This window comes from Pinus tabuliformis, chromosome 2_2, assembly GCF_031772625.1.
Source record: "Pinus tabuliformis cultivar Carrire ecotype Pingquan chromosome 2_2, CPIR1, whole genome shotgun sequence".
In the NCBI taxonomy this organism is placed as follows: domain Eukaryota; kingdom Viridiplantae; phylum Streptophyta; class Pinopsida; order Pinales; family Pinaceae; genus Pinus; species Pinus tabuliformis.
Window position 1 is genome coordinate 825,985,584 of NC_142300.1, and position 23,488 is coordinate 826,009,071.

Below are 23,488 nucleotides of genomic sequence, written 5' to 3' on the forward strand. Positions count from 1 at the left end.
TTCTCTGCCATTTGGACACTCCTTCGCATAATGGCCGAACTTATTGCAACCAAGGAATCTGCGTTTCCTTCCACCCTTAGATCCGGACTTCCCAATGAAGTGATCTTTAGGTAGGCCATCAGAGACTTTTGTTGCGCTATTCTGATAATATTCTCTGCTTCGACTTCACCCTCGGTGAATTTGAAGAGGGATGAGGAATCCACTGATCCTTTTGTCCTTTCCCAACTGTCTTCGGTGTTTGCTCTTTCACTCTTGCTTGGGCATTGTCTTCACCTCAACTCCGATACCATGTTAATTTTAGGTATGTTCTATGCTTAGATCAATTTATTTCAATTTTCACAGTTAGCTCAATATCTTTTCCAGATTAGCAATCACATCAGCATTAAAGTAAATTGCAGATAGAACATAAACATAAATCACAGAAGACAAGCCGAGACAAGAGGACACAAGATGTGGCGCTAGCTAGGGACAAACCCTAATGTGGGGAAACCCTTGATCAATTCTTCTTATATGTTCTTCAATAGTTCAGCAGAGAGAGAGAGATAGTACGTTTACAACAGAAGTCAACACTTTGACTTATCTAGATAAGGGCATAGATCATCTCTAAGAAGATAATACATGAGATCATGTCTTCAACTGATTCTCCAAGGTGACTCCACCTATCGTTGTGCTGCATTTCGTCATCATGCTGCACCTCACCGTGCTGCACCATGCTGCACCCATCATCATTATGCTGCATCTCATCATGCTTCATTAATTATGACTGTACCCATCACTATACTGCATTATGTGCCATTGCTGCACCATGTTGCCATACTGACCTATGTGTTGGCTGCATCTTGCTTGCTTGTTGTCCCTAGCATGCTTGTTGTCCTTTGCATGCTTGTTGTTGCATGCTAGCTGTAACATTGCATTCTTGGTATATTTGCTGCTAAGTACCATACAACTGTCCCAATGTTAGTTAGTTGTCCCTTGCATGCTTCTCTCCTTCGAAGATAGATGCTCTGGCTATTCCAGTAGTTTCGGCAATTTCGGCTATTCCCAGCAGTTCCGACAGTTCCAGCAATTCCAGCTATTCCTGGCAGTTCCAACTTTTCTTGGAAGTTCCAGCTTTTGCCCTCTGCATCAGCTGTCTTGGCTGTTCCCAACAGTTCTGGCTATTCCCGGCAGTTCTGGTTATTCCCGGCAATTCTGGCTATTCCCCGCAGTTTCGGTAGTTCCTGACAGTTCCGGCAATTCCCGATAGTTCCGACAGTTCCGGCTATTCCCAGCAGTTCCCGCAGTGCCGGCTTTTCGCGACAGTTCTGGCAATTTCGGCTATTCCGGCTATTCTGGCAATTCTAGGCAGTTCTAGGAATTCTGACTATTCCTGGCAGTTCCGGCAATTCTGGCAATTCTTGTAATGACGCATCATTAATACAGAGAACACAAGAATATTAGCATGCATACGATGCATGCATATCATAGCTACATATGCATGTATTGCATGCACCGCACTAGTAACTATATTCTAAATTAACTAAAAATATTAAATATCCTGACACTCCTTCAAATAGAAAAGTCGCATTCACCCATCAGCACACATATTACTTAATGCATCATGATTAATGAGCAATTACCAATGATATTAAGTTAAAAAGTATAAAGTAAAAGGGTTATAAAAGAAATAAATGTAAAAATTAAGTGAATTCTTAAATAAGGTTATATAATTATCTATCCCAGGATTTTAATAAAGTATATTAATTAATTATTAAAAGGATAAATTAAACCAAAATAAAGTTCCTATGTATGAACTTAGAACATTTTAATTAAACAAATAAAATCTTTAATCAAGAACAAAAACACACATGTCAATATATCTTTAAAAGAAAGATAAGACTCACATGACATTCAAGAGGTGTCGCTGAGAAAGGAAGCGGTGGGCTCGCTGGTGGAGAGAGCGACCACTGCCAAGGAACAGTACATAAGAAGAGGCCGAAGCTGAAGACGGAGAAGGAGAAAGAGGAGGAAAATTTGTACACATAGTTTATCATTAGGAACAACTGAGCCTTGCTTGTTCTGAAGTTTCTGGGCATGGGGGAACAATTTGCATCAATTGAGAAGCATACTGGACTGAGTATCTAGGTTGTACTTGGTTTGGTTGGGTGGTTTCGGTCTTTTGGTAACGGGATCGAATTGGAGAAGTTCTGAAGCATCTTCATCCGCAGCAGACCAGGTAAGTACTTCTCATCGAATCAATCAATTAGATATAGGAAGTTTTGTATAAATTTAGAACAGGTTCATAAGGTTTCATACTTTGTTCAGGATAGATGGCTCTTTAAAACTTCTTTACAATCTTTATAGTTTTAGTCAATATTTATAGTTTCAGTAATGACTCTTTAAATTAGTTCGGCCATTACAATTCCGGCTATTCCTGACAGTTTCGGCAATTCCTGGCAGTTGCGGCAGTTCTCGACAGTTCCAGCTTTTCCCGACAATTCTAGTTATTCCTGGCAGTTCCGGCTTCTGCCCTCTGGATTAGGGTAGCGTTATCCCTTAGGATCTCTCCTCCTACTAAAACCCAAAGACAAGTAGAGAGGAAAAGATCCCAAGTGTGTTGAAATGACTTGAAGGCCACCTCTATTTATACTAAAACGTTGAGCACAAGTGGGGTTTATTTGGTTGCTGGCTGACCTTGACGAATTGTCCCATAACACAAATAAATTCATATCTTCATGAATACTTGGAATCAGATGATCTTTAGATCAATCCCACACCTCTCGATGAGAGGGATCCAAGAAAAATATCAACTTCCATTAATAAGATGACCCACATGGAGTTTGGCCCTAGTTGCCAATTTTAACACTCTAGGTCCTCCTTCTAGCAGCTTGTTCTACCCTTTAAGTCAAGCTCAAAAACAATACTAATGTGCCCAAACAACCTTGATAGAACAAGCTGTCACCTATATCAAATCAGCACAAATCCTTTACGCTGTAATACTAGGTTCAACCTTCTGATTAGGGCCTCACCAACTGTGGTTAGGGGGGCTATGTATAAGGCCTTTTTGAGATAGCAATAAGGAGCCTTTCTGACCTGCGTATGTGTCTTCTTGACAACAGATTAGGGTAGTTGTTGCTAAGTAACTTGACCTGTGTTTATGGCACAAGGGACTGCGTATAAGAGCCTCCTTAAATAGCGTATAAGGGCAGTTGATTAGGCCTCTAGTAAGGCTCGCATTTAGGGCACAAGGGCACTTCTAAGACAGCGGTTGCATCTCCTTCTTTAGGACTGCGTTTAGGTCATCATTAGGGCTTCCTGAAATAGTGATCTTGGACAGTATTAAAGCCTCTCCTTGCTGTGTTACAGAAGCCTCTTTAGGACAGTGTAGGAGCCTCGCTTTACTGTGATAAGACTCCTCCATGACTACGGCTAGGGCATGCTTCATTGAATGCATTTTAGACTTCTCTTTGACAACATCTAGGGCTTCCATTGACAGCTATAGAAACCCTCTCCTTGTTGCTAGAAGAGCCTCCTCTTGACTGCATATAAAACCCTCCTTGACTGCGTAGAGGTGTCTCCTCCTAGGACTGCGTAGAGCCTTCTTTGACTGCGTCTAGGGCTAGGGCTAGATCTTCTCTAGGGCAACATATTCTCTTATAGATCTCTCCTACCACCAAAACCCAAACAAGTGGAGAGAGATCACAAGAGATGAGTGTCTCAAATGACTTGTAAGCCACCTCTATTTATAGTGTGACATTGAGATAAGTTAGGGTTAATTTGGTTGTTGGCTGACCTTGACGAATTGTCACATAACACAAATAAATTCATATCTTCATGAATACATGTGGGAATCAGATAATCTTTAGATCATTCCTACACCTCTCGATAAGAGGAATCCAAGAAAAATATCAGCTTCCATAAATAAGAAGACCCACATGGAGTTTGTCCCTAGTTGCCAATTTTAATAGTCTTAAAATCACTGATGCTACCAAACCAAGAGTCTCAACCATAAACTACTTTGCACAGCGGAAATATAAAGCAGTAAATCACACATGCACAGAACATAGACAACTTTTTAATTTTTCAACCCAACTTCGTTATATTAACAACATATAATATAACAGTCTAGGACTCTTGTACCAGAGATAATGGCCCTCATACATCCACCAGTACAAGATACAAAACTGGGACTTGGTGTCAGTCCATCGACAACCAATCTGTCCTCAACAAGATACTCTGACCATCTAGTTGTAGCATGTTCTCTCAGCTCCTCTCAGTCATACCCTGTACATGCCCAGTCCTTCGGCTCTCGATCTGCAGCTCTTGCCTCTATCAATGTTCCGAATCCATATGGCCACTGAATATCGGCTGTTGATATGCTCTCTAGTTGTGCCTTCATTCATCAGGGCCACAATACATCGAGACTCCTGTCGAGTTGTTCACAGCTCCACTTGTGAACAACTCTCAACTGCCCACTGTTGCTCCTCAGCTACTCCGGGACTTCAGCCCAATATGGTCTTCCTGCGATGTACCGGTGAAGACCAACATAGGGCACGAAGGACTGGCACCTATCACTGCAAGATGTCCATCTCCCACAATGAACACGGGCTAGGAGGACTACCCATTCTCTGTTGTAGAAGTCTTTCTCCACACACAAGTTCGGGCTCCACAAACTGCTCTTGGCTTATTAGACCCTTGAGTTCAACAATTGCCACTCTAGCAACCACTTTTGTCCATCAAAGTGTTGCACATCAGGATCCAACTTGGACACTATCTCGTTGTCCTCCAGCAGATCATAAGTGCCCAATCACATCCACACTTGGTCTTCTCTCATGCTGCTCTCCAACAGTTCACGAGAGACCAAGTCCACTTTGTAGCATCTACACCTAGTTAGGGCATCCCCACACCTAGGAGACCCTTACACACGGTTGCCCACAGACTTCACCATTTTCCCTTTGCTCTGCAATAGAGGAGCTATTGCACAAATCTGGGCACCAATCATGTCCTCACCTAGGACACCCTTCTCATGAGCTGATGTGTTACTGCTGCTAGGTCTACAATCTGGTTAGGGCTAATATCAGTCCTCATCAGCCCTAGATCCTTGCCTCTAGACCTCCACTACAACTATGGTTTACTTCTCATTGTAAGCTGCTCCCTTTGCTGTCACATGGGACAAATCTGTGGAGGTTTTGGCTTCTCCAAATACCCACTACACTTTCTGCCCTCTCTGCAATTCTGCTGCTCACAAATCTGAGGTGTAACCATACCAAAACTTGTACCCACATCAACCCAAAATTGTCCTACACTAGGACATCCATCCACCTGCATCAAAACATTACCAAGGAGTCATCTACAACAACCTTGTTGCTGCCTCCTTGTCATGATTTCTGTGATTTACTGTTGTAGCTTCTTATCTCTGGTTAGGGCATCCAAAAACCCTCCAAAAATCTATCACAACAGTCCTCCAATCATTGTGTTTCCTTGTCAACCTTTGCTGTACTTCTAGGCTCCCAATCTGCTGTGGTATGTCCCTAAGAAACCACCTCAAGGCACCCTACAGCTCTCGGATCTGCTACAACAAAGAGTTTGACACTTAGACAAGGGTTTACACCTTTAGTTTGGGCTGCGGTGTCTCCTTAGGAGCTGCGGCTAGGTGAGAGGACCCTTACTAGGTCTCTCGGCCTCTCAACAAACCTCCACACAGGCTGCTGTAACATCATCACCTATGGCCTAAAACAGAATACCCAAACACTATAATTAAGCACAAAAAACCCTTTAACCTTACCTTTGATCTGCGGTTTTGTTTAGCAAGGGAGACATGCCACATACTACCCACAAGTCTTCTCTTTAGGTACCTTCTAGTTGCGGCTTTCTCCACAGAGAAATCCGCACCAAAATGTAGAGAACCTCTCCTAAACTCGGCTTCCCTGTCTCCTCATCCTTGCCTCAGATCCGCACTTCAAATGCAAAGGTGTTCTTAACGTTTTGATGCTCTTCTTGGATGATTATGATCTCACACTCACCTCCTTTTTATACACTAAAGGAGGGCTTCAATGGACGTCATAATAGGGCTTGAACAGCTGTCACTAGGCCTTCTTAACCTTAGGCCGACCTTGACACTTCATGTGCAAAACCCAATCATAACTTCAAAAATTCATAACTCTCTAACGACAACTCGGATTCGGACGATTCTCAATGTGTTGGAATCGTATTGTTGAGCACTATCATCCTCATCCATCACATGTCATACCTCCATCACGGTTTTGGCCCAATCACGATGGGTGCAAATCCCCAAGCTTGGGTCTCAAGCCCACAAACCCATTTGTGGTGCTTTGACCTCCAACCCTTGAACACTAGGGCTTGGAGTACCTCCCAAGCTACACAAAAATCAACACCTCTCATTTTTGTATAAATAGAGGGTGATTTGATGTCATTTTCTCATCCATCTTGTGCAACAAACTCAAGAATAAGGGTTCGAATTTCTATGTCTAGCCGCAGCAAGCCAAGGAGAGGAAAGAGAAGGATTGGGAGGTTGTTGAAGGAGGTCGAGGAGCTGTCTAGAGGGTCGCAACCCTGATCTTGGAGGCCAAGGGGCAGGGGGACTGTTTTAGGGCTATTTGGGTGGAGGAATAACCCTTGGAAGGGTTGTCATAGTCAAGAGGTAGCTTGTTGTAGCAAGCCGTAGTGGAAAAGAGGAGGCTGAAGGGTTGAATGGGGTAGGAACAATCCAGCATTGCAGCCAAGGCTCTCCTCCCATCTTAGAAGAGCAGCCGCAGTAAAAGGAGGGTTATTCTAGGCAGCAAACTGAGTGCCCTAAAACAGTGAACTGATGCATGCTTATTGGAGAATCATTTGATATTTGTTGGGGCAAAGAAGTTGACCGGAATTGGATCAGAGTTATTGCAGCCTATTGGTGCTGTGTGGAGGACTTTCTGTGGTGGTGAAGAGTTCATCCTAGGAGCAAAACTGATAGTGTAGTATTGGGCATATTTGGATTGTTGCAGGGCAGCATGTGGATGTCCAAAGTAGCCCTAGACTAGCAGTCTTGAAGTGACGAAGATAACTAAAGATTGGGTGAAGTTTGCAACCTTATGAGTAGCTCTTTGATGGACAAAAGAGGCTACTAGAAGGCAGATTGGAGCTCGGGAATTGGCCAACCTAGAGTGCTGAATTGATCAGCTCGTGTACATGCTACATAAGTGACTTGCAGCAGTGTTAGGTGGCAACCCTCTTGGAGTCTCGATGTGTTGTCCTTTGAAGGACTAAGGGGCAGCTAGTGAGCAGTACGGGTGCAAAGGACCGATAGGACAAGATATGACAAAGAAGTTGCAGCGAAGATTGTCCTTGTATCTTGTATACCATAGACTGTTGTATTATTCATATTTGGTTTAATATAACGAAGATTGGGTTGTACATTATTGTACAATATTTGTTAAAAATTGTGTATACTTGTGTACATGTGATTTACTGCTTTATATTTTCCGTTGTGCAAAGTAGTTCTTGTTGAGATTCTTGGTTTCGTAGCATCAGAGATTTTAATATTCTAACCTAGACCCAAGACCACGGAAATCCAACACCTAGCTCATTCTTTCCGCTGAATCCCCCCATTAATCCATACCCAAAAGTGTCCATGATAAGCAAACTATAATACTCAATTACCAAATGACAAGGCATACCTTTAGGTTCGGGAGACCCACCTTCAAACATACGATCATGGCAAATGGGTGAGGGACCACATGGCTGGCTCAGGTGGCAGAGAAGTGGCACAACAAGCTAGTTGGTGGCTGCAAGGGGCTACTGGCTGCTAGCTGAGGACCATCTTGCAGAAAAGATTTCTCCTCGAGATATCACCCACAAAATGGTGGGTAACATCTGGCTCCAACTGGGACGTGATCTCTCGAAGAAGTGGACGAAGCTACTCGAACGAGAGGTCACGAGAACTCTAGCAATCTCTTGGTTACCGCAGACCTGTTACCTGCACATATAATAGATGAAAAACACAGGGCAACATGCTTTCGCGGCGTCTCATGATCGCACATGCTTGGATTAGGCCCATAAAATTGACTCATAGAAGTAAAATGCAGTTTTAAAATCTAAATGCAGCTAATCTACCATGAGAAAAATCATATGACATTAGTTCTAATGCAAAATCAACATGCAATGCATCCTACTCTACCATGCATATGATACAATATCAAGTCTCAAGGAAAGGGGTGATACGACTTAATTTGACCGGCTTGGGCCAAAGTTCGTCGTTGAGTTTAGCAATGTAATAATAGTCCTCCCCAACTTTTCCATGAATCTTGATAGGCATTGGGTCTCTATCAACCAAGACCAAGTCCCTGGCCTTATATTCCTTTTTAGGCTTCCACTTTCTGCTTGTTTTAGAAATTGGTCGTTTGAGAATATAGACTTCTTGAGCCGGGAGAATAGGAGAAGGCTTCTCAATTTCATGTGTTTCGTAATATGGTCTAGGCTTAATCACATGAGAGAGGTAGGTGGGTTCCCTATAAAGGATAAAAGGGGTTCCATCAAATTGCGGGATGGTAGCATATGATAAGTCCATTTGAACATGACCCCCAATGGTAGCCCCCCATTTCCTAGATAATAGCATTCCCCACACATCAGGAATATCAATGACAACAACATCCATGAGAAGGGATATGTCGGGGTTCCTAGCCAAAGAAACCTTAAGGTCCTTTATGAGACCTTCCACCTCCACAGGCTTGGAGTTAAAACCACATACCTTCTTATACGACCGAGTGATGTTGAGACCCAATTGCTTCATAACTTTTAAGGGCATGATATTTGCAGAAGCCCTTGAGTCTAACATACAATTGTGTAAGAAGAGGTCATTGATAGCCAAAGTGAGCATAAATGGTTCACACCCAGGGTTTCGGTCAGGAATATGAATGTTTTGTAAGTCTTCGGGTAATTCTTCTTCTTGAATACCTAGGGACTTCTTGATTTGTTGTTGTTGCTCAGGAAGTTTTGCAATCTCTTTCAAAGGAACGGGTATGGTTATTTTTCCTAGGGAAGCCCTATGTCAATGTCAAGCTTAGCCTCTTTTCCCTTCTCTTTCTTCTTGATGTTTTCCTTCCTTGGAGGATCCTTTTTTGAATTGGCTTTGGTTGGGGGATCCTTCTTGGGAGGAATTTCAGGGAGAGACTCCTTGGGAGGGGCTTGCTTGGGCAATGAGTCTTCTTTAGATGGTTCCTTAGAGGTTGTAGGGTCTTTGTTATTTTCCTTTCGTGAATATTGGACCCCTTTGAACCTTCCCTTGCTATCAGAGTTAAGAATGGATTCTTCCTTTTCTTCCTTAAGGGTGACCTCACTAATGGGAGGGTGTGTGTAAGAGCCCCCCAGCAAAATGTTGAAGATGTCAGATTCCACAAGGTTAGCCTGCTCATCAATTTCTTCATCCTCACTCTCTCCCTCTTCACTTCCCTCATCCTCAGAAGATGAGTCTGGCTCAACAACATTAGTTGGAGCCAAAGTGTTTGGGAATTGAGACGAGCTTGGCCTATCTTTCTATTTTGGAGCTATCTTGGTGGGCTTGTCACGAAGTTATATCATTATTGTAATTTATTTTATTACTTGGGGCTAAATTATGCGAAGTATGTCATTCGAATCCCCTGTTGGATTGTATAAATAGATGAGAGGCGCATTCATTCATCTCATTATCGCTTGGATTGGATTTCTATCTCTTGAGATTTCGCTGGCCCTTTTGGATGGACGACTTGGAGAGATAATGCATTTCGATGTTTGGAAGATCTTGGTTTTTCTATCTTGGAGCTTCGCTTTTCTTGCACATGATGATTGGAATAATTTCATTGTACATTGTGAGTACTCTTTTCATGCTTATCTTGTAATTTTGTCTCATAAAATGATCTAAGGAATATTTTCATTCATGAAGCTAGTGTGGCTGCTCTTGGGCTTATGCGTAGTTGTTGACCTTGTCTTTGTGAGGGACTTTTCATATTGGTTGTTGAAATGTATGGTGGATTATTGTCCTAGGGATACATGATTGCTCATGCATTATCTTGATAAGTCATCATTTGCAAATGATTAGAAGTATAAATTTTCCCTTGTAACCTAGTTGTTGCTTTTGTCATGTAAAGTTGTTGGGGAACTCCTTGATTGGAATTAAGCATCTCTAAACATTGTTTCCATTAGACTCCATTCTCCCAATAGGCTAGGCACTGATCTAGTCCAAAGGTGATCACAAAAGGACATTATTCTTCACCTTTTCTTCTCGTTCTAGGCCTAACCCTAGTAGGTCACCTAGGGCATCAAGCGAAATCTTTTGTATCCATCCAAACACCTTGAAAATTGGTCCACAACTGTGTTGGGGTCTTCTCAAGGGTCCTCCAAGTTTGAGCACAATTCGATGGTGGAATCTTGAGATATCGCAAGCCTTATCTCGAGGATCACTTCTCTCCCTAGGTTGATTTGGGTTAGTGTCTTCATTTGGATCATTGCATTCAAATTTCAAAAGAAAATTAGTCCTTTGATCCTATTCTCCTCCCTAACCAGGTCAAGCCCCTCTTTTGTTGATCAACTCCACACCCTTGACCTAGTTTGGGTTCACTTGGTTTCTTTGTGGTCTCGCAACCTCATAACTCAAATTCTACAAGGATCACATAGAAGCCACTTCTCCTTAAGGATTCTTAGGTCTAGGACACCTCTTGTCAAGGGATATTCTCCAAACCTAGGCTTAAGTATCCTCTTAGCCCTTCCTAGAGAGCCGGTCACCTTGCTTCTTAAGCATGTAAACCATTTAATTGAGTCTCTCTTGTAAATAGGTTCTAGGAATCACTCTCCACATATTCATTAATATATTCAACCTTGAGATTCCTTTTATTATAGCGGGTCTCCTTCCATCGATAAAAGTTTGTAAAGAGCAGGGAGCTATAGCTGAGGTGACAATGGGCTATTGCTCCATTATTGCCACTTGACTTAGTAGTAGCTCCATAGGATCCCCTCCTAGGACCCCTGCTAGTTTGAGCAGTAACAGTCTCGTTTTCTTGTTCCACATTTTTCACTTCCCTTTGCATATTACAAGCCCTTTTTCATCATTCTCCTTTTCTGGATCCACATGATCATTGGGTCTACAAGGCACTGACACTCCCCCTCCTCTTGTCCACATATCTGGGTCAAGCCTGGAAATGTTGCCCCAGAGGTTGATGTAGCTAAAACAAAGATAAAAGAATATCATGGCCACAAGCAAGAAACAAAAAGAAAAGAATATTTTAAAGTGCAAAAGATGGTTGAGACATTAATTAGCGCGTGGGAAAAAATGAAACATGAGCTCTACCCCCTATCGTGGCCATCACCCTGGTTCCTAAGGCCATATGAGTGCCCCCATATTTTTAAGGAACCCATGCATGTCCCAACCCATGTTGGGTGATGAATTGCCCCACCTTAAGGGGGTAATAACAGCTCTATATCATTCACAACATGCTCTCATTTCCTAGAGCTCCAAGCAGTAATACAAAGAAAAATCAAGAAAAGGTGAAAGGAAAATAAAGAGGGGTGGAAGAACAAAGGCTGAGGTAACTCATGTATCCACGATTTCTCAATCCTACATCTATATACCCAATATGTGCACATCCCCCATTATTGTTATCCTTGTACCCATGGCATTTGACAAGTGTCTTTGTTCCTACAAGGGATTGCCCACAATAGAACTGCAAGGTCACCATGTTAACCACAAATGAGGGTCTAAACTTCACAAGCTAGGTGAGAAAGGTGGTCCTATCTTCTTACAACCAAGCTTATGGTTGGAGGTATATTTTAAATGTGCACTTCTAATCCTAGGATGAAAGTGCAAGATATGAGTGATGTCTTTAAGTGAGATTATTAAATGACCTTTAAGTACTTCAAGTTAAATTACTTAAGATTCAATGCTTATGATGTTCAACACAAGCATAAATGAAGTACTTAGAGAACAATTATAGGAACAATCTCAACTAAAGCAATGTGCCAATAAACCACTTGATTTTCCAATTAAAGTGTCTCAAAACCAATTCAAGATTTATCCAATGAACTAACAATGAGACAAGAAAGCGTTAAACACAATCGGTAACTTCCAATAGAGATTATTCAATTATAAGATTTGAGTGAAGTCACCCTTAATACCACAACATTGCTTATATTTGAAATTTTACCTTTATGATCCAAATATGTGTTGATTTGGGGTAGTATCGGATGTTCTCTAGCCATGAAAATTGGTGGAGAGGCTAAAGCACATGAGATCTCCAAGACCTAGAAATGGTTCGGACAGATTGTACCCAGTTTGGGTGATATTAAAATAATTAATATTTTTAATGGAGTTCCTAAGTCTAAACTTAGGGAAAATAAAATATTAATGGGTATTAATATAAAACTGGGTTAGAAGGTTCCAAAAGTCATGGATCAAGCCAAACCTAATCTTAGCCATTGATTAGAGATTTAATCTCGGCCGTTGAAGGACCAATAAGAAAAGTATAAGAGGCTTGAGGGTCAGTTGGAAGATAAACCAAAGTGATCAGTCATTTGATTTGCTAGAGCAGGGTTGCTAAGCAAAGTCAAATCAGTGATCAGTAGCGAGGGGCAATGAGTACTAGACAGAGAGGCAGAGATAGTGCCAAGAGACTAGCGCAGAAGCAGAGAGCGAGAAGCAGCAGCTAGAGCAAGCCACGCAGAGGCCAGAGGGACTGTGTCATCCACGTAGAGAGCAGCTGGAGTGACGCAGAGGGTCCTAGAGGCTGCGCAGTGCCTTAGAGGGTTGACGCAGAGGGGTTTGGGGCTGACGTAGAGGATAGAAGGGTCAGCGTAGTGCTTCAGAGTCGTTGGAGAGAGTTTCGTGGGACAGGTTTTCTGAATACCTATTTCTGAATAGAGAGGTATTGTTGCCAGTTATTTTTCTCTGTCGGGTGAGCCAGTTTGGCACCCAGTTGTACTCAAGGAAATACTGCATCATAATAAACCCTCAGAGTAGTTGCATCGTTTTCCCGCATTGGGTTTTTCCAGGGAGATTTGTCCAAAAATCACAGTGTCACTTGTGTGTTTGTTTTCTTTTAGTTGTTGATCTGTAGATAGTATTGGATTTATTTCATTATTTATATGTTTTAAATAACTTGTTCAAATTAACAAGTAGAAGAAATAAACCAGAAGAATACAGATTAAATTTCTAACGGATAGGCTTAGAAATTTCAACAATATGATGCTCACAAGATATTATAAAGTGATCTAATCAATTAGCAATCTCAACAATAAGGAGCTAGAACAATCTTATGCCACTTTAGCAATTAGGAACAATAGGTAGGCTTGAGATTATGCTCTTTAACAAAAATGTTCTAATGCCTTTTCATGGTAACAAAAGCAAGATATTCTTATGCAATACCAAGGGAACTTTAGAGCATTAGCAATCATTCAAGCTTATTACAACAAGATATAACAATGAGATTGATCTTTAGGTCACAATTTATGAGATTGCTAACAGTGATATTAGAGAGCACTTATATTAAAGCAAAACTATGCCAATGATGCAATGCAAGATATGGGAAATGCGAGGAATAACCAGCAAGACAACAATCACTTTTCTTTCACTATATTTCCACAATGATTCGCCCAGCCACAAGATGAAAAGAGAACTTAGAGCAGCCCACTTAAATCACTTTGCCAATAGTTTAAGACATACCTCAAAGTCTCAAAAAAAGTTCATGTGAATTTAGAGGGTCCCAAGATGTCCCTTTTATCACTGTTATGAATTATATCATAGTTATAAAGGCCTATATCAGACCTTATAAACCATATGACAGTCCTCTAAAATCACTTAGAACACCATAAATGCAATGACATAAATCTTTTTTATCACTTGAGATTAAATGTGTGGTGATTATAAGCTTATGTTAGTGTATTTTAGGGCTCTTTTAAGATGTGTATTTAGAGATTTTACTACTGCTATGAGATAACTTCAGATCTGGTCATGTAAACAGTGAGGAAAAAGATGTGGTTAGAGAGCAAACCCTTGGCCCTAAGGCCATGTGAGATGGCTAGATGGACTTCCAAAATGCACTTAGACTCTTTTAAACACCTACAACACCAATGTTAGCTTTGACAAATAATGGATCAGCCCTCTTGAGGCTGAAGCTAAGGCTTCTAGGATTGAATGGTGGACTAATGAGATGTCAAGCCCTTGAGGTATCATTTCTCTTATCTTAAGCTATTGGCAAAGTGATTTAAGTGGGCTGCTCTAAGTTTTCTTTTCATCTTGTGGTTGGGCTAATCATTGTGGAAATATAGTGAAAGAAAAGTGATTGTTGTCTTGCTGGTCACTCCTTGCATTGCATCATTGGCATAGCTTTGCTTTAATATAAGTGCTCTCTAATATCACTGTTAGCAATCTCATAAATTGTGACCTAAAGATCAATCTCATTGTTATATCTTGTTGTAAGAAGCTTGAATGATTGCTAATGCTCTAAAGTTCTCTTGGTATTGCATACGAATATCTTGCTTTTGTTACCATTAAAAGGCATTAGAACATTTTTGTTAAAGAGAATAATCTCAAGGTAGCCTATTGTTCCTAATTGCTAAAGTGACATAAGATTGCTCTAGCTCCTTATTGTTGAGATTGCTAATTGATAAGATCACTTTATAATATCTCTTGTGAGCATCATATTTGGAGCATTAAGGTAAAATTTCAATTATAAGCAATGTTTTGGTCTTAAGGGTGACTTCACTCAAATCTTATAATTGAATAATCTCTATTGGAAGTTACCAATTGTGTTTAAAGCTTTCTTGTCTCATTGTTAGTTCATTGGATAAATCTTGAATTGGTTTTGAGACACTTTAATTGGAAAATCAAGTGGTTTATTGGCACATTGCTTTAGAAGAGATTGTTCCTATAATTGTTCTCTAAGTACTTCATTTATGCTCTTGTGTTGAACATCGTAAGCATTGAATTTTAAGTAATTTAACTTGAAGTACTTAGAGGTCATTTAATAATCTCACTTAAAGACATCACTCATATCTTGCACTTTCATCCTAGGATTAGAAATGCAAATTTAAAATATACCTCCAAGCATAAGCTTGGTTGTAGGAAGATAGGACCACCTTTCTCACCCAACTTGCGAAGTTTAGACCCTCATTTGTGGTTAACACGGTGACTTTGTAGTTCTCTTGTGGGCAATCCCTTGTAGGAACGAAGGCACTTGGGTGGTTAGAACCCCGGGGTAGGTATTGTTAATGAGGCCATAGCCTCCTTCCCTTGAGTTTCTCTCTACAACCTACATTTGAGACTAACTTCAAAACAGTTAAGAGAAAGGATTCACCCAGAATAAACATTCTAACTAAAATTAACCAAGACCCTGCATCTCATTTAGTTTTAGGTGTTGCACCTCATATAGGATAGTTTTCATCCGCGTAGCAACTGTTCATCCGGTGACTTGGAATTTAATCTATATTATGAAATAAATAATTTGTAAAGACACTGGTCTCACACATGAAAGGTATTTAAACTAAATAATTAAACTTGCCAATTATCCTTAACCAAGTTGCTAGACCATTCAGTTGTGTCTCCCGATTTTATCACTTCATCTATAGGGACTACCCCCTTAGCCTGTTGTAAGGAGACAACTTAAAGGAAGAGGGCCGTGATCAGAGTGACAACCCCTGCCCTGAGCGTTGTCACTTTCTCGTGTACAATTTGAGCGACAACAAGGCCTATGGTGGTGGCCACTTGGTATCCTTTTTTTTCTTTGCAAAATGTTTATTGTACTTATTTTTACAGTAAAAGAAAAGAAACTTTTCACAAAACAAAAGAAAAAAGAAAAAAAATGTATTTGTTTCTATTTGAATGGAGGCTTTTTGTGAGTAGAGTTATTCAAAGATCTATCTTCCGGACCCATCACATAAATCATTTAAATTTCTGACACGTTTTGAACCAGCTAGGTTCATCTAGAAAATCCTCATTTGGCTTTACCATTATAGTTCAATACCCTTGAATTTCTATAGTTTTCCCAATTTCCTTTATTCCTTCTGAAAAAATCTGAGCTTGAATATACATTTATTGTTGCTTTTATGGTGTTTATTATGTATTTCAAAGATCAAAATTCCCTAATTGGTCACCTATAATAGATTTTTCTGATTGTGAAATCTTTGTGATATATTTTATTCAGTTTTTTCTAATGGAAGGATGCTGTGCCAAAATATGATTTGAGGCTACAAAATATGTTAAGATTATTCCTCCACATCGAGCTTCTTTAATTCATTCAATACCTCAATGAATATATATTTTTTTCCAAGGAAAACCTCATGGGAAAATCCGAGGAATACTTCTTCACATTCATGGATGGCATCCCTAGTAAACTCACCAGTGTAGACAAGCGCACTTACCCAGGAGTATTTGAACCGGTCACCTGTTGGCACAGAACTAGCCAAATGCCCAGCAACATTGGAGATATTTGGTTGAACTAATTTGTTGGGTTTTTCAATAAATATACATTTATATTGGACCTACAGATTACAATGATAAAATATTTATGCTTTAAGAACTCAGTAATTTTGTATCTTAAGCTTTTATTTGGCATTGCAGGGACAGACTATGCAGATGATGTATCAGACTATTTTCAAGGCATTGGAAGAAGCGGGTCTGGAAAAGACATATCATCCTCAGGATTATTTGAACTTCTTTTGTCTTGGGAATCGTGAAGTAAGGGATGATAATGAAGCACCTTCTGCAAGTGCAGTTCTAGAAAATAAACCTCATGTAATTTATCCACACTTTTTTTTTCTCAACTGCTCTACATAAAATGATCTATGCTGTCCTCAATTACTAATTTGCCTTATAGCATATTTTGTGTTAGATACCTTTAGTAGAAAATGGCTTTCTCCTGTAATTTACAGAATAGCATTTAGTTTAGTCACTTTCAAGTGCCGGACTGGCTTCAAAAAATTTCAGTTCAAAATTGACGAATCTTTACTGTTACTGAAACTGATATCATATTGTCCTTTTGGATGTCAGGTCCTTCAAATTTTACTGACATTCTTTATGTGACAGGCTCGGGCTCTGAAAAATCGTCGTTTCATGATTTATGTCCATTCAAAGGGTATGATTGTAGATGATGAGTACATCATTCTAGGGTCATCAAATATTAACCAACGTTCAATGGATGGTTCAAGAGATACTGAGATTGCTATGGGTGCATATCAACCACAATATACATGGTCTAAAAAGCGAGACCATCCACATGGCCAGGTGATTGGCTTAAGATTTTGTACCATGTTTATATCATGCTTTGGTATTGTTTATTTTTGTTTTCTCTGCAGCAACTGCTTTCCGAGGCACTCCCTCCCTCCCAACCTGAATACATACTGAAGCATCCCCTCTTTTATTTTTTTGAAAGAACTATGCAAATTTTGGCCTGAGTGGGTGCAAAATTCTTGGCATGTGTCACTTTGGGGATGCCCAACCATGCATACACTGAGAATCGAACTTGGGTTAGTTGGGGTAGACTCACATCAAGCTTCTGCTAGACCACAACCCAACCTACATAAACTGAAGCACACTTACTAGAGGTCACGCCCGTTGTTACTGAAATTGATGTTGCATGAAGATGGAAGCTAAACTTTTAGGGAAAGTGGTGAACATATCCAGTTTAGTTGGAATTTTATTTAGAGATTATAGATCCAAATCAGCTCATGTCTTTCTTTGTTCCGAGCTTTTAGTTGAGGGAATTTTCCATACAACCTCCTCCTGCCATAACATCATAATGGACTTGTTAGTTAGGCTTCATCCTTTTGCTTCGTTGCTTCTGTATTGTGCTATCTTTCTATTTGTACAATGTATGAATTGCATTAAAGAATAACCTGCCTTACAATGAACAAGGATTTTTTTGGGCTCCATTTTAGACATAATTTATTTCAAGCGTAAGTATGAATGATTTTTATCATGTTTCTTATTTTCCATTTCAGGTATATGGGTATAGAATGGCTCTCTGGGCAGAGCATCTTGCAGTTGTTGAGGATTGCTTTCAGCATCCAGAAAGTTTGGAATGTGTAAGGAGAGTTGGGGCTCTCTCTGAAAATTACTGGAAGCAGTTCAGTGCCAACGAGGTGACTGAAATGAAGGGTCACCTAATGAAATACCCAGTAATGGTAGGAGCAAACGGAAAAGTGAAACCTCTGCCTGGATATGAAACCTTCCCCGATATCGGGGGAAATGTCCTTGGTACACTTGGGACACCTGACTTTGTCCATGAAAACTTAACTATCTGAATTTGTTTTCTTGAATTGGAGTAGATAACTGGAGCTATTATGGTAATCCATCAAAAGTCAAAACTTGGAATGCATCAAAAATGTTTTGCTCCTTGCTGCACACTCACCTCCATAGACATATATGTTGTTTCTTGTATGATTCCGTTGGACATTAGATTTGGGATAGCCTGAAGTTTGAACCAATTGCTCGCTAGCTTCTTAGGTCAACTTGCATGGTACATTTGATATGGGCAATAAGCTTCCACGTGTTATTGGCCCCCTTCCTTAATACGACTATTAATAATCAACCTTATCCTTAATATGGGGAAACAACTGATAAACTCAAATCTGCTTACACGGTCTCTCTGCTTCATGGCTGGGTTCAGTGGTGTTCTGCATTAATTGGAGATTGCCCTTTTCTAGTTCGAACTTCCTTCTCTGGGACATGGCAGTGTTTGTAGATTTCGACCTCATTTACTCTATGGTGATCAGATGTACAGTGTATGTACATCTTTGAACAGAAGGTTAATTCATTTTCTTCTTTTTGTTCGATGTGGCAGGATGACGGAACAGATGCTCAATTTCTAGATCCCATAACTTATTCTGATTTTATCTCAGCGTTAGTAGCGTTATGGAAGAGGCCGTTTATTGTATCTTTTTCAAAAAAGAAAAAGAGATGTGGAAACAATTTAGAATATTTGAAGGTTTTGTTCTTCTGATTGTGTCACCTCTTTATTTTACAGGAAGCTGACCCAATCGACCTATTTACGTAGATTTGCATGGTGCATCTGACTTGTTCCTTACATAATTATTTGGGAGAATGATGGTTACATGTTCATCTTATTTTTATTCTTACATTTCTATATATATATGAACGAACTTAATTTAACAAATACCTTGTAAGTGTAGCACCGTGGTTAGGGTTAAACGCCACGCTATTACATAGAAGACAAACCATCCCCAGAAAATGGAGAAGGAGAAAAAGGAGTGGAGACGCTACCTTGTTCTTGAAGAAAACTGGGAGCCAGTGGGGGTAAGGAAGGAACAAAATACCAGTAAGTTGCTGAATTTGTATTTAACGTTTCGCTTAGGGTTTCACAGATTTTCCAGGGAACTTAGGTTTCAATGGCTTCCAATTAATGCTAGCAAATAGAAGTGAAACTTGAAAGCAAATACTAAGAGAAGGGAAAAGGGAAGGAACATACTTTGGCCAAGAAAATGGTAGCCACCTTTAAGAAAACAAATCAAGCAAAGAGAGTATTGCCACCACCCTCCAAACTATTGCCAAACTCTTTACATTTGTACCTAGAAAATGTCTCAACGAAGGTACAATACCTACAAACACACATAGACAAACACGCTAGTCCTTCAATCTAAACAAATAGAACAAAGTTACCAAATGATAGATGTAGTTGACTCAGCTATGAGTTACTTTCCCTGCAATGGTGGTGTTGATAATCCTCCTCGGAAGGGGATAGAAGACTCCAAGAAAAACCCACAAGGATACATGTGTATGCTAATGACACATGTAGCGATGAATATTAACAATTTAAATAGCCATTAAATTATAATGGTGCATATGTGGAACAAGTAGCATGGGTCACAAGTGTTGAAAGAGGGTTTGGGTATGAGAGAAACCATTTTTTATATACGATAATGTTGGGATGGATGTTGTATTGATAAAAAGAATTTTGATTGATATTACTTAGAGTTTGATTAATTGAGAATTGTGAAGTAGGGATACTTCTCAAGTTTAAGCAATTTCAATTCTTAATCATGTATTACTAAGTATTTATTATACAATCTAATTGCAACTCGATCTTTTTTTAGAAAAAAAAGTGCCTATGGAGTTGGTAGGGAGATCAATTAATGTAGATCAATTAACGTAATTCCAATGATTAAAAAAATTTGATGCAAGGATTTTGAAAAAAAAATTGCAAAAAATATCAATTCAAAAACACTAAAAAATTATAACAAAAAAATTCAAAAAAACTATAAAAAATTGTAACAAATAATTCCAATGATTAAAAAAATTGATGCAAGGATTTTGAAAAAAAATGTAAAAAAAATCAATTCAAAAACACTATAACAAAACAACTAGTAACAATAAATCTAGTAAACATTAGCTTTGAAAATTAAAAATGAATAACTTTAAAGTTTTAAATGATATATTCACGTACATGATTTCTATCTAATCAATGTGGTTGAATAAAGATTATTGAAATTAGTTGTATAGCTATTGATTTTAATTTATTATAAAGATTACTCTGAATTTTTATATATTTATATGCAAAAAATTGTTATAAAGCCTATTTTTGTTGTGTTGAGCTATTGGGTTGGTTTGTAACCCATTTTCTTCATGTACATTCAAAATGAAACTTGTCGGGCCGTTACGCTAATTATTATGAGTGATTAACCTCATATAAATAGAGGATCACTTATTTGTATTCTTTCATCATCACACATCGATTTCAATCTCTTCTTGTGAGCTTGACTTAGCCTTTGTTGAAATTGCTACTTGTGGAGATGTAATTTTTATGGTGTTCTTGGTATTGGAGATTGCCTTTTTTTAGAATGGGAGGGGCTAGTTCCCTTTAGAAGCATTATGGGCCCTCTTTTTTATACATATATTACAAATGCGTGTCAGAATCGACACAACAAGACATATTAAGCCATCATCGGAACAATATGTGCTGCAGCAGCAGCTCCACAGGATTCGAAACTGGTCGGGGGGTGTGCAAACCAATCGCCCCGACCGTCACATCGTGCACTCGTGTGCTAAGTCTTAGAGATGTCATTTTGGGATTGAAATAAGGATTTTTCACAGAAAATTTATAAGTTTAATGCATATTTTTCATCATATTACGTGTAATTAATTATTACTAGGGTTTTTCTATGTTCCATGTCTAAATGCAAATTGTTTATGGAAAATCGTGGATAATTGTTGCATGTTAAATATTTCTTCCTTGAAATCCATAGGAGACCTCCTAGTGAGCTTCCTCTATTTAGTTTCTTCTCTCACAAAAAATATAGAGTCTATATAAGATATAAGTGGAAACTTCTAGAAGTCTACCAAAGGGGAAGTAGCAAGAAGTCTGCCTAGGATTGATGATGCATTGGAGGATCACCACGCAGAGTACCAACCTACCATGGTGGAGTTTGAAGGTACAATCTTTAACCAAGTTGTGTCCATATTAATTGATCCTAGGGCTAGTTTAAGTTACATAAATCCTAAATTGGTAGAGAAATGTCATTTAAAAACTATCAAATCTAAGAGCCCATGGTTGGTTTAGCTAGTCACATGAGCTAAAAGAAGGGTGTAAGTTAAGGTGGACAATTGTCCAATAAAATTGGTAGATTATCCCATAACATCAAACCTAAATGTGTTTCCCTTAGGATCATACGACATTTTAATTGGTATGGACTGGCTAGAGAAGCATTAGTCCCTTATAAATTGTAAGGACAAGACAATTAGCTTCTTAAGTTGGTGAAATGTATGAGGAAGGGGTGTCAAGTCTATGCAGTGCAAGTGGGATTTTCAAATTTGAAAGAAAAGATTGCTACTTTGGAGAACTTGCCTATGGTACAAGATTTTGTTGATGTTTTCCTTAAGGACATCCCTGGATTACCTCCTAAAAGAGACATAGATTTTACCATTGAGCTTATTCCAAGAGCTACACTTGTGTCCAAAACACCATATTGCATGAGTATTCCAGAACTCGTTGAACTTAAAAGGCAGCTACAAGAATTATTAGACAAAAAATATATTCCCCCGAGCGTTTCACCCTAGGGGGCTCCGATATTTTTTGTTAGGAAGGATGGTACTTTACGATTATGCATTGATTACAGACAGTTAAATAAGCTAACAATCAAGAATAAATACCCCTCACCCCACATTGATGACTTATTTGATCAAGTGAAAGGGACTACGGTGTTTTCTAAAATCGATCTGCGTTCAAGGTACCATCAGATTATAATTAAAGAGAAGGATATATATAAAACAACCTTTAGAACTTGTTACGAGCATTATGAATTTGTAGTCCTACCTTTTGGATTGACTAATGCTCTAGCAACGTTCATGTGTCTCATGAATAGCATATTTCATCAATATCTGGATAAATTTGTATTGATCTTCATTGATGACATATTGGTTTATTCCAGAAATATGGAGGAGCATAAAAATCATTTACAAATTGTTTTGCAATCTCTGAGGGAGCACCAGTTGTATGCAAAATATAGTAAGTGTGAGTTTTATAAAGAGCAAAATCAATATTTAAGACATATTATTACTAAAGACGGAATCGTTGTAGACCCAAAAAAGATAAGAACTATAATGGAGTGGCATGTTCCTAAGAACGTGGTCGATATACGATTCTTTATGGATTGATTGGGTTATAAACGATTTATTGTAGGATTTTCAAGGGTGGCTTACCCCATTGCTTCCTTGCAAAAGAAAGGAAGAACTTTCAAGTGGACAATTGAGTGTCAAAATAGTTTCGACCAACTAAAACACTTGCTTACTACTACCCCTATTTTGAGAATTGCGGATCCAAATAAGGAATTTACTGTTTGTACAGATGCTTGTAAGGAGGGTGTAGGGGAAGTACTAATGCAAGAGGACAAGTTGTGGCATATGAATCTTGGAAGTTCAAAGAGCATGAACAAAGTATTAAACTTATGATTTAGAGTTAACAACAGTAATACATGCCCTAAAAATGTGGCGACACTATTTACTTGGGAAAAGATTCATACTAATGACAGATCACAGTAGTCTAACAAACTATTTTAAACAACCTACTCTGAATGCGTGACAAGCCTGTTGGATTGCTTTCCTAAGTGAATTTTAGTTTTAAATTAAACATTTGAAAGGAAAAGAGAACTGAATAGCATACGCTTTGAGCAAAAAACTGAATTTCGTGTATGAAATTTCATTCAGTGAAGTTGAAACTGCTTTTAAGGAACAGATTAAGGAGGCAGCTTGGAGGCACCTCGAGTACCAATTTATCTGGCAGCAAGCAAGGAACCCAAACAGTAATGAACGACAGTTGGGATCTGAAATAATTAAGGAAATTTTGTTAAGTTATTGGAACATGATATATATTCCTAATTAAATGAGCATTAAACAATTAATTCTCAATGAATATCACAAAAGCCCTTATGTTTCCCACCCCGGATACCAGAAATTAATTCCTGCCTTAAGGAAGGAATATTTCTGGTCGGGTATGAAGAAAGAGGTGCTTGTATATTTGTCCAAGTGTTTGGAATGTCA

The 23,488-nt window shown here is 39.1% G+C and overlaps 1 protein-coding gene across 2 annotated transcripts in view; it reads left to right on the top strand.

Moving 5' to 3' along the window:
- Positions 1–18,991, top strand: part of LOC149195524 (phospholipase D gamma 1-like) — a 284,497-nt gene extending 265,506 nt beyond the window's left edge. For both annotated transcript variants that reach the window (XM_089405350.1, XM_089405351.1), the window contains 3 exons: positions 16,559–16,732; positions 17,024–17,221; positions 17,938–18,991. In XM_089405350.1, coding sequence (XP_089261476.1) covers positions 16,559–16,732; positions 17,024–17,221; positions 17,938–18,240 — 675 coding nt within the window. In that variant the 3' untranslated portion in view covers positions 18,241–18,991. The remainder of the gene's footprint in view (positions 1–16,558; positions 16,733–17,023; positions 17,222–17,937) is intronic.
- Positions 18,992–23,488: the final 4,497 nt, after the last annotated feature.